The sequence below is a fragment of the Ylistrum balloti genome, unplaced genomic scaffold (assembly GCF_031769215.1).
Source record: "Ylistrum balloti isolate Yb309-2 unplaced genomic scaffold, AGI_CSIRO_Ybal_v1 Utg370350, whole genome shotgun sequence".
Lineage (NCBI taxonomy): Eukaryota > Metazoa > Mollusca > Bivalvia > Pectinida > Pectinidae > Ylistrum > Ylistrum balloti.
Window position 1 is genome coordinate 134,196 of NW_026782250.1, and position 11,767 is coordinate 145,962.

An 11,767-nucleotide genomic window follows, 5' to 3' on the forward strand; every position below is an offset into this window, starting at 1 on the left:
AGGTTTCCTATCAAAACATAAAGCTTAGTGATTTTTAGTGAGATTTTGGAGGAGATTTGAAATTAAGCCATTAATTTATGATAAATTGATCTGGCCTTAAATTGACCTCTTATGTACGTGATACCTACTGTTAGGATCACCATTCTGTTTCGCCGCCAACCCTGTCTGTGAATGATGTCTAGATTTGACCTTTTATTTAGGTGACAGCTACCGTGATATCATCTCCCCTGGTCATCTTACTCTGATCGCCAACATGTCAGGATGCTTTGCAAATCCCCGTATAACAAAATGCACCAATATGTGTTACCATAAGAAGTACCGAACGATGGACGGGACGTGCAACAATCTTCAGAAGCCACTGAATGGGGCAACTGTCACGGCGTTCAGCAGACTTCTCCCACCCATATATGAGAACGGATTCAACACTCCTGTTGGTAAGTCAAAGATTCCCCGAACATTGTTACTACAAGAACAGCATTCAACATTCATGAGGGTTAGTCATAAACTTTTGCGAGGGAACTCTCTACCAAGCTGCAAAAACCAATTCAACAACACAACAGGTAGGTCATAGACTGTTGCGAACCTCTTAACCTATCTACAATAACAGATTCGATATTCTCCTAGGTAAGCCACAAGTTAGACCAGATTCAAACATTCCTTCAGGTAAGCCATAACGTTTGGAGACTCTCATGTCCAGCTACAATTCAGACTTAAGGAGATCTATATTTCTACATCATCACTTAGACGAGATCATATTGAATACTCCTGACTTTAAGATCCCTAGAGATAACGTTACAAATCTTGAATTTTTTATATTGACAGGCTGGAGTTCTTCAAAGCAATACAATGGTGTTCACCTTCCCAGTCCGCGTCTCGTCTCCTCCTTCCTAATGTCAACAGACCATGTAACAGAGGATGAAACTAGTACTCATATGCTTATGCAATGGGGACAGTTCGTAGACCACGATATCACTCTAACACCACAGTCAATCAGCTATGCCCGCTTTAGCGATGGTCGACGCTGTAATGAGACTTGTGACAATGAGTACCCATGTTTCCCAATCCCAGTACCTCGCAGCGACTCTCGCATCCAGACCCATCCTTGTCTTGGGTTCGCACGGAGTAGTGCCATGTGTAATTCTGGTAGCACTTCCATCTTCTACAAGACATTCTCAGCTCGTCAACAAATAAATGCTATCACTGCTTTCGTAGACGGAAGTAACGTGTATGGTAGTAGCGAATTTGACATCCAAAGATTAAGGGAGCTAACCAATAGTCGTGGGCTTTTAAGGGAAGGACCGATATCTACCAATAGGAAAAGGCTTCTACCCTTCGACAATTCAGGGTTTTTGGAGCATATCGATTGTCAGATTGAACCAAGCAAGCAGCACGTACCTTGCTTCCGTGCTGGAGACAATCGTGTAAACGAACATTTGGCTCTTACAGCAATGCACACGCTATGGATGCGCCAACATAACCATGTAGCTCATGAACTTGGTAAGATCAATGTACACTGGGACGGAAATATGATCTTTCATGAGTCTAGAAAAATAATTGGTGGCATGATGCAGCATATCACGTACAACCACTGGCTCCCAAGCATCATTGGCCAAGAGGGCATGGAGAAACTTGGTCCATATACCGGTTATGACCCAGATGTCGACCCCACGATAACTAATGAATTCGCTACCGCTGCTATGAGGTTCGGACATGCTCTTGTTCAACCTGTCATCTTTAGACTAAATTCCAGTTTCTACCCAATCCCAGAAGGAAACCTCGAATTACACAAGGCATTCTTTTCGCCTTATAGACTGCTGGAGGAAGGCGGAATCGACCCCTTACTTCGCGGCATGTTTGCTGTTTCGGCAAAAAAGAGAATGCCCAGTGAAATGATGAACTCAGAACTTACTGAAAAATTGTTTTCTCTGGCCAATGTTGTGGCACAAGACTTGGCCTCGTTGAATATTCAGCGAGGACGTGACCATGGCCTGCCCTTCTACAACGCATATCGGGAATTATGTGGCATGTCTAGGGCAGCCAGTTTTTCGGATTTTCAAGCTGAAATCACCAGTAGTGATGTCCGTGACAAGCTACAAGCTCTATATGGTCATCCGGGTAAGTGATATTATTAGTAAACTTGTATGTCAAAATGAGGAAAAATAAAAATACTGTTAGAGTCAGTTTTCCTGTTTTATTTAGCAGTATATTCATTTTGTAAATAAAAAAGTAAAATCAATACCATGAATTTGTTTACCTTTTTCAGATAATATTGATTTATTTGTGGGAGGAATGAGTGAAACACCCCTGCCAGGGGCCAAGGTTGGTCCTACCTTCATGTGTATCCTCGTGGACCAGTTCAAGAAAATCCGTGCCGGTGACCGGTAGGTATCGTATCTATAGCAACCAGAAATAACACCTGTTTGCTTGACAGCACGTTACTAAATGGTAATAAACCTTAATAACAACTTTCAAATTAGAAAATGATTATCTTCTAATTAACTATTACAAAAACACAAAACGTGTCGAGTCTCGGCACAAAAACGGATCTTGTCGGTTTGGATATTTATTATATACCGGTAGGTGATAAAGTGTGTTTATTTGTTGCTTTTTAGAAACAAATATACTTACTTTCCCAAAACAAACACGGTTTCTTGAAAAGTATTCAATTATCCACTGTAAAAAGAATATTTATCAATAGTCAGCCAATGTTTTTGTTACAGTTCAACACGAGTTACTCCCCTTTAGCTATACTTGATTTATTTTGTCTTTAAGTAAATTAAAAAAAATATAATGTCCCATAAATGCACATAGCAGCTCGTACAAATATCGTATGGATCATGTACTCATCTAATGGTAAATGACAAATGCTTTGAATACGTTCTCTTTTCTCTGTTTTCATCACTTTTTGTTCGTTGCGACTGCAGGCAAGGAATCCTGTTTTAACATTCCAGCCTCATTAATGCTAACATAATTATAAGCATCATATTTAATATGAAATCATACCTATTTAAGAAATGACGTCATTATGACAGACACGTTACATCATACTCAATAAATGCTATCGGATACTTTTATAAAGATTATCACAACTTATGATTAAAACTAAATACAGAAATATACGTACGAAGAGTGTCTTTGATACAATCAGCTATGAAAGCATTAATGCGTAGACATTGCTGGATTCCTTAAATCCACTAGAACCCATTGCAGCCACCATTAATGTCCTCTGTGATTTGCTTTCATTTTGTACAGGTTCTGGTACGAGAATTCCAAAATGTATGAACCTGAGCAGATACACGCCATCAAGCAGACAACATTGGCGCGAGTCATCTGTGACAGCAGTGATAACATTGACAAGGTACAGGAAGACGTGTTCGCTCGAGTCGACAACTACACGCAGTACCTACCCTGTAATAAAATCCCAAACATCAATCTTAAAGTTTGGGCAGAATGTTGCGCAGGTACGTCCATACAACATGAAACTATAAAAGTAGTATATTTGTATCGTTGCATTCATTATCAGTAGCATATATGCTTATAATCGCAATGAACCATTTATTGAAAACTGTACTGTAAAATGGCGAATACTGGTCATTAATAAAATTTCAATTAATTAAAGAGTAAAAGTAAAAGCAAAACCTCAATTTTGCACTAATAATTGATGAAAAACAATCATCTGTGCTGTTTGCAAATGTTTCAAATGTATGCATATTTCAGATTTTCAAAAATTCAATGCAAATTTTGTAGCAAATGCTAAAAATTTCCCGTTAATATTGGTAAATTTTGTTACAAAGGTATGCGTGTTCTCTCTTCAGATTGTAATGACGCAGGTGATTTCCAAACACTGACTAGTAAATTCCAGCGAGCCGCCACTCCCCGCCAGTCTCATCGTGAAGACAGGGAGCATGTACTAGAGGGCCGAGAATACCAGAATACTATGGCTAGTCTTGAGAATATGAAGGAAGGCATGTCGGTGATGGAAACTCGAATGGAAGGCATGGAAGGAACAATTAGTGGTCTCACTAAAACGCTTAAATACCTCAGAAGGAAGGTAGGATACTCGTATCATAATTGTGATGTGGTTACTGTTTGATGCGCTTGAGTTTTTAAAAGTAAAGCTCATGATTTATGTAATCGGGGATAGTTGATAAATATTTTTTAATCTCGATGCTTAAAACATACTTAACTTTGCGCAATCATTGTTTTAGATACCGGAATAGTCATGAATTTATGCATCCACTGGAATCACTTATTAAGCAACCTATAGAAACTGCACTAAGCGCCAATCAGCAACCATAGTTTTAGCGCATAATTTTAGTGTAAAAATTATGGTGTTAACGGAACGTGTTATCATCTGAAAGATTATACAAAAGACACACAAGTGAAAATACATATGATACAACTTGATGTAGTAGAATGAATTAAATAAACTGCATGATACAGTTGTTTCATTCTTCTTTAACTCGTCAGTTGCTATGGGTCTAAAGTTTGAAGCCTACAAATAATCGAAGAAAAAGTCACAATCTGGATGGGGAGGTGCACTTAGCCCCAAATTCAATGAATTGCCTAATTGTTTTTAATGTGTTTATTCTGAACCGTGCAACTGAAATGTATTTTCATAACATATAGAGTTTATTGTATATAAACATGAATTGAACAACCAAATGGAAAGTGAGTGTGCAATTTTCCGTCTAAAACACAATATGTTATTACAGATGAAGAAAATGCACAGACATATGAGGAAACATCCGAAGGCTGGCTGTGTAGATGAAAGAGGTCATTTCCGTCCCGAAAATCAGCGATGGAGGATGCATGATTGTAAAGACTGTATATGTCAGGTATAATTAATGTACAATGACTCCTTTTAGCTACATGCACTTACAAACCAAACTGCCATTTCAAACTAATTTACCCGTTTTCATTTACATCTTGCAAACATATAACAAATCAGCGTCCTCGTATTACTCTACACTTCAGACGTTACCATTCACAAATCATCTCTTTTTTCTCTCCAGACACTTTGAAAAAACATCAATGAAACAAAGCATTGGCCCTTTCATCGCGGAATGAATATTTAATTTACTTCAAGCATTCGGTATATCCGCAAAAATTCAAATCACCAAAAAATAATCTCTACAGTTACCAATCTCGAGCTAAGATCCTGTAACATCCTAATCTCGGTTAACGACTCGGTTGGGATTAAGTTACAGGATCTTAGTCCTCGACTGAGATATCCTGATCTCGCTCAGTTACAAGTACCGAATTTTATAATTCTAATTCATAGAGGATCTTGCGCTCGTGTCAATGTATTATGGAATTTGATATGCCACGAGCCTACCTTTTTTCAATGATTGAATAAGAGATTGTTATGTTCCAAAATAATATCGACAAAGTAAAGCCTTTAAATTCTATTTACTGCCAAAATAACTTTAAAAAAAAATCTCACTTGATATTGGTAACGTGACGTCACCTCGCCTCGTCATTACGGGTCATCAGGTTCAGCCTAACTGCTCCAGTTACTGCAAGTCACTGTCACTTTCAATGATAGCTTTTCGGATTCGCTTAGGTGGTTTTTGTGAACGTATTCTTGTTTGATTGATTATGTATAAAATTCCCCACCTCATCTTCTCTGACTGAAACGAAACGACTTGGTTCAGGGGCAATAGGACCGCCATCCGGAGCGGTCGTCTGCGGTTGGGAGGGATCTACAATCTTTTCAATACGATCGCGCTCAAGCTCAATTTGAAAGTCAATCCCACACAATTCAACATTATAAAATACAGCAAACCCCCGTGGGATTATCTCCTTCACCACACCAGTCCCCTTCTTATCAATAAAAACTGTGTCGCCAATGTTGATCTGGTCAGCCATATCTTACTACAGTTTGTTGTCGTAGTAAATAAAAGTAGTACGCGCGCGGGCGTATGAATACGTTCCCACGGTTTTGATCAATCAGAAGACCCCAAACCTTTATTACACATGTGTATTACCATTATTTTGACTTGGGCGTATGACATGGGAAAACGGGTCGGTTATGTGATAAATGATAATTTTCTATATACTCTGATTTTGTCCTGTTTTCAGACATCCAGCGCTCTACCAACAAAGAGGGATCAGTATAAGCTGAAAATATTTCGTGATAGTTGCAAAATAAATCAGAACGCATAAAGTGTAGTGTCATCGATGGGTCATTTAAAGAATTCAGTTGTTGATTATAAAGATTTTTAAAAATGAAAATTCATATTTTAGTTTTTGAAAACTGATAAGATGTACCTTGCATAACGCATGAGAGTCGGCTTCACCAATCATAAAATTTGTCGTGTTGTGTTTTCAGAATGGCCGAGTAGAATGTACAACTCAGTTGTGCCATATACCAGACTGTGACTTTCCGAGGAAAGTTCCAAACCAGTGTTGTCCTGTGTGTTGAAGACGATGTCTGGGAGCAATGCTGCAATCTTCCAAAGCAACAATCAGTGGACATGATGACATACTCTCTCACATAGCACAGTCAGTGGTCATACAGTGACGAACTCTCACTGCTGTCTCTTAACGATATTATTAAATAATGAGTGAATTGTGTTTCTTGCAAACTGTCCATGTGAACGCAGTTGGGATTAACAGAAATACTGTATATGCCAACGAAGCATACAAGCGGTTCTTCTATTGGTGTTCCTTTGTCACAGAAAGCAGTTGTACCATAGATATCGAGAACTGATCTCTAATGCAATAGGAGTATTGTAGTTTAGCGATTAACTCTTGTTTTCAGAAGAAACAATTGTGTAGTTTATTTTTTAATGAACTGCATTTTGGACCAATTTATGGTCATAGTATATTGATGTATAGCTCAGTAAATCCAAGACATAGCTGTGATACAGCTCCTTGCTTCCTATAAAATGCTGCCAAGATTTGTTTGGATGCTGTGATATACCTAGCATTTATATCTGCTCACTGCTATTGCGAGGAACTGTTAAGATCTAACATGCATGAAGATAGCTCTTTATTTGTAATTATTCACTAATAACGTATAGAAACTCTCATACCTGAAATCAGCAGTACAAAACGAACAGGAGGTAAAGTATATGGTACTAATATCACTTGAATATTGTTGTTTCATTTTCAATGCTAACGGCTGACCAATAGAATAAGTTATAAATCACGGGTGTAAAAGATTTTACAGATCCTATATATTCAACTCTCTCGCCGTCTTATTTTGAGGAGCCCTTCAAACAGCTCTTCAAATATATTAACGAATTCTTTTAAGGGAATACATTTTTACAACGTGCTTATTTTTTCAAACGTGTAGGTTTACCTGCATATGTATGCGATTACTGCCGGTGAAATACAACTACTAGTAAGTAATGTTATGCTTTTTATTCAACGTAAGTTATTGGTTAACAAATCGAATGCCCCCTCACCTTAGCAACTGTGTATAGTGGGAAACAAGTCTAAAACTGTCTCTCAGGAAAAGATTTTCGTATCAAGGATCAATTTAAATTCCATTGCTGATTGTTTCTGTTAGAAGACAGCACTTATTAAACGATTATTTTTTTCATGGCAGTCTTGTTAAAATGATCGATACGATTTCTTTTATTATTATTATTATTTTTAGATGTTGTTCTATTGAAGTGTTACATTATGTCTTCAATGCGATGTCTTTGTAGTTTGTCGTATTTATTTTCTACAAACATCCAAACTGCCAGTAAAGCAAACAGGAACATTGCACATTGTTGCATTTATGTTTGAATGAAAAAACATTGTTACAAATCTCAATTTTTCCAGACGGAGTTTTAACCAATTTTATCACTAGAAACTTAATTGTCTATATCATTCATAATACTTTGCAATGCAACTTAATAATAGTTCATCTCTTGAATTCAGAGGTGAAAACCTCGCTTGTGTATACTTTCACCAGCTGCAATCAGAGATAATTGTCTGTATATGGATTGTATGTTTTATAACATTTGTATAATTGAATGCTACATTAAATTGTGCCTTTACTCAATGCCAGTATAATCGTCCATGTTTTCTAGATGAAAATAAATGCAACACTCGTTGTTCCGTCGATGACTCGTTATTTCAACACGCATTTTTTCTTTCTCTCTTTTTTTCTTTGTCTTGTAAAATGTGGCAAAATTTTCTTGACATGACCTACTTACTATATTAAGCCATCCACAAACATGTAATAAACATTTAAGAAGATCGTGAAAAGAAAGCTGGCATTCATCGTAGTGATAGACAATGGTCGGGCTGGTCTTGCTCAGCTGTTCTATTATTGAAAGATTTTTGTGTCCAACATTCTCATGAAAATAATTTTCTTACCAGGACAAAGACCAGGATTTGGGAAAAAATATTTTAACACTTTGATAATTGAGTTTCATATAATGATATGAATTTATTAATGATATATGTTACGAGCGATTGTGTATATTTTCACATGTTTTATTTACTCTTTTATATCGTCTTCCATTTGCCATCATCTCTGATGCAGTTTGTATTTTAATATATATATAGAACATGTATTTTTGTACTTTGCAATTCTTTTTCCTGTACTTTTGTATAACAAAATAAGCATTTCTATCACTGATGTATTTGTAGTTATAATTTAGTGCTTTATATATCTTTAACTAATGACACGTTTAACGTTAGTGATAACTATTGGATTAAAAGGGTATTAATTCGAAAATATTTGCTTTATCCTCAGTTTCTAAATTTGTATAAAAAGCGTGTAGACTACTCAAGAGTTGTTAAGTTACATAGTTCATTGTGCATTCTACTCGTACTTAAGTGAGGTTCTATGATTTGTAGAGTGATAACTGTCTTACATAAAAAGATTTCATTGGGCAATGAAAATTACTTGGTCGAGGAAAAATTATCGCAAATTAATATGCTCTAATTTTAAAAGTCGAGGAAAATGAACTGAAATTAGAATGGTCGATTCAAATGCATTTTGAATAGCTATGGATAAGAGCAACTTCTAAACCAGGCGTTATTTGGTTTTTTTCTATTACCTTTAGATAAATGATACAGTGAGATTTACCTAGCATATTTCTTTCGGGTTTTTATCTTCCAATCCGATTTGTCGGAATTAAAATCAGGGATATTTGATTGGTCAACAGCTGTAACCTTCTTTAGTTTGCCTTAATGTCAAACAATATATTGCTAGTATTTTTGTGTACAAGAATAAAACCAGAGTTCGATTTGTAATTATTGTCATTGATCTTATTCCCAGCCAATTATATCATGGTGCAAAATATGTAATGACATTTTATTTTTAAAAAAGCATTAAATAAACAAAGCACATGTTTATCCATTTTCCAAGCCAGTTTTAATTATAAGAATTAGTGATCTATGTGTAAACTACCAAAGATATGTGTTAATGAGGGATTTAGTTTCGTCTAACTACCAGTATATTAGCTAATTGTGCGTATGTATCATTTTGTAAGCAATTCAATCATAAAATACTTTGTGGACATAAACAAATATAAGTATGTGATACTATTTGAATTAAAGCCAACAATTCATACATGAGTTTTAGCTTTGTTTTGTGTTTTGTTTCTCTACATTTCATTATATTCATTAGTAAAGAAAAACAAAAACTTGATCATCAATTTCACTTTACTCCGCGATTTGATAAATTCTCGAAACCCAAAACCCATACATCAATATACATGTACATGACGTTCTTTGAATTAAGGTTTTTTTGTCCTGTACTTGTGATGATAAAATGCATTTGATGATCAAGTTTTTGTTTTTCTTTACTAATGAATATAATGAATCTGACACATCTTTATTATGACAACGAAATATCTTTATTACGACAAAGAAATGTCTTTATTATGACAAAGAAATGTCTTTATTATGAGAAAGAAATGTCTTCATTATGAGAAATCTATTTCGGTGCAACAGTCTTTGTGTCTGACATATCTTTATCGTGACAAAGTCATTAATTTTGCCAGTAAGAAACAAATCAATTGGATTATTAGAAATCAATCGAGAGTGATTTGTCTGGCGACCGTACAACTCAGAAAATCATAGTCTGCATCGACCTGCATCTCTCAAAATACAGCTACAGAAAACAACCACGGCTCGGAACGCCTGTAAATAACTCAAAATAAAGGTGACTATTTCATTATTTACATCCACCTTAAAAAGGCCGCTTGAACCAATTTGAAAGATCAAAACATATTCCGTTCGTTAATCTAGCGGGATTCCATTAAGGTCATTCGAGAGTTGATAATACCTTCATCTTTGCATGTTAATTTCTCTTGAAATTGATTTTCGTAAAGTGTTTGATACTGTTTGGCGAGCTGGAATATTATCTCACGTGTAAAATACAATTGGAAAATATCTTTAATTTCATTAATATTTTTCACGTTTGATTGGAATTAGGAAAGGCGAGAATATGTCGATGATATATTTTCAATGTTCTTCAATGATTTTGAAATCTATTGAACTTGCTCATTTAGAAATAATTACAGATGATAAACTATTTTTTGCAGAGACGCCAGAGGGGTTGCAAAAAAAGTCCGAAATTCTCCTGCAATTTTCGAAATGTAAACAAATCGTAACCATGCTATTCCAATTGTCCTACAAGTTTAATATCTTTACTCTGTAGTTTAGCCAATTTACTGTACGACTCGGAAGTGTGGGGGTTTGAAAATCTAAAAAACCTTGGAGCAAAAATGAAATTTTGCAAAAGAGTACTGAAAATAAGGTCTTGCAATCCAACTTTTATTGTTTATGGAGAACTTGGTCGACTTACATTAGAATTAGTTGTCAACATTTTAGAATGGTTCGTTTTGGAATCAAAGTATAATTAACAATGAAAATATACGAAGTCGTAATATTCCTGCTCGGCTAGAAAGAACTTCTCTTTTGCTCGATTGGTTGAGCGTCAGACTAGTAATCCAGGGGTCCCGGGTTCGATTCCAAGCGGAGGTAATGAAATACATCATGTATCTAATGACCTCCGTTACATTGGCGCCCATGTAGGGACCCGGAAATAATACTTAGCCATGCCCTACCAGCATCGCTGTTACTCCTGGAAACTCGAGGGCGAGTTGTTTGCTAGATGGAGAGTATGTAACCCTGGTAAAATGATAGCCGCAACATATCGCTCCGCTAAAAAGAGCTTCTCTTTAGCTCGATTGGTTGAGCGTCAGAATAGTGAGCCAGAGGTCCCAGTGTCGATTCCAAGTGGAGGTATTGAAATATATAATGACCTCTGTTACACTTAGATTAGCCTTCACTGGAGCACATTCCCTAAAATGGAATAAAAAATCTGGTTTCTCTTAAAAACAGAATTTCCATATCAATATGATTTCTTCAATAGCCTGAAGCAAACGCTCGGAGATCAGTTTGTTCAGAAATGGTTTCCTGATATCCAGAACTTGTCAAGGCGGGACAGTGACAATTTTATTCGATTTCGAAAATAAATTTAATATTGAAAAATATTTGGTAGTATGGTCAGAAAATAACGGATTACCTATAACGTCAGTACGTACCTGTAATTCGAATTTTCCCATTAAAACTGGGTGTTGGCAAATCATTCGAAAATAAAATAGAACATGTAACCGGTGTTTACAGAATGTTGGAGATGAGTATCTTTATTTGTTTTCCTGTAAAATCAACAACGTGAGAAAATTGCAAAGAAGGTATGTTCAAAATTAGTATCGATCGTATGCAGATGACACTAACACGAAAGGTCCGAGCGAGCCTACCAACATATTCATGCAATATAAAAGCAACAACCTTACTAGAAGAAAAT

The 11,767-nt window shown here is 36.0% G+C and overlaps 1 protein-coding gene across 1 annotated transcript in view; it reads left to right on the forward strand.

Annotated features, from left to right (window-relative positions):
• The window catches only part of LOC132553770 (peroxidasin homolog), a 43,110-nt gene extending 33,582 nt beyond the window's left edge, over positions 1-9,528 (forward strand). The window contains exons 11-17 of the mRNA XM_060218043.1: positions 201-434; positions 823-2,115; positions 2,264-2,381; positions 3,253-3,461; positions 3,816-4,051; positions 4,716-4,838; positions 6,335-9,528. Coding sequence (XP_060074026.1) covers positions 201-434; positions 823-2,115; positions 2,264-2,381; positions 3,253-3,461; positions 3,816-4,051; positions 4,716-4,838; positions 6,335-6,427 — 2,306 coding nt within the window. The 3' untranslated portion in view covers positions 6,428-9,528. The remainder of the gene's footprint in view (positions 1-200; positions 435-822; positions 2,116-2,263; positions 2,382-3,252; positions 3,462-3,815; positions 4,052-4,715; positions 4,839-6,334) is intronic.
• Positions 9,529-11,767: the final 2,239 nt, after the last annotated feature.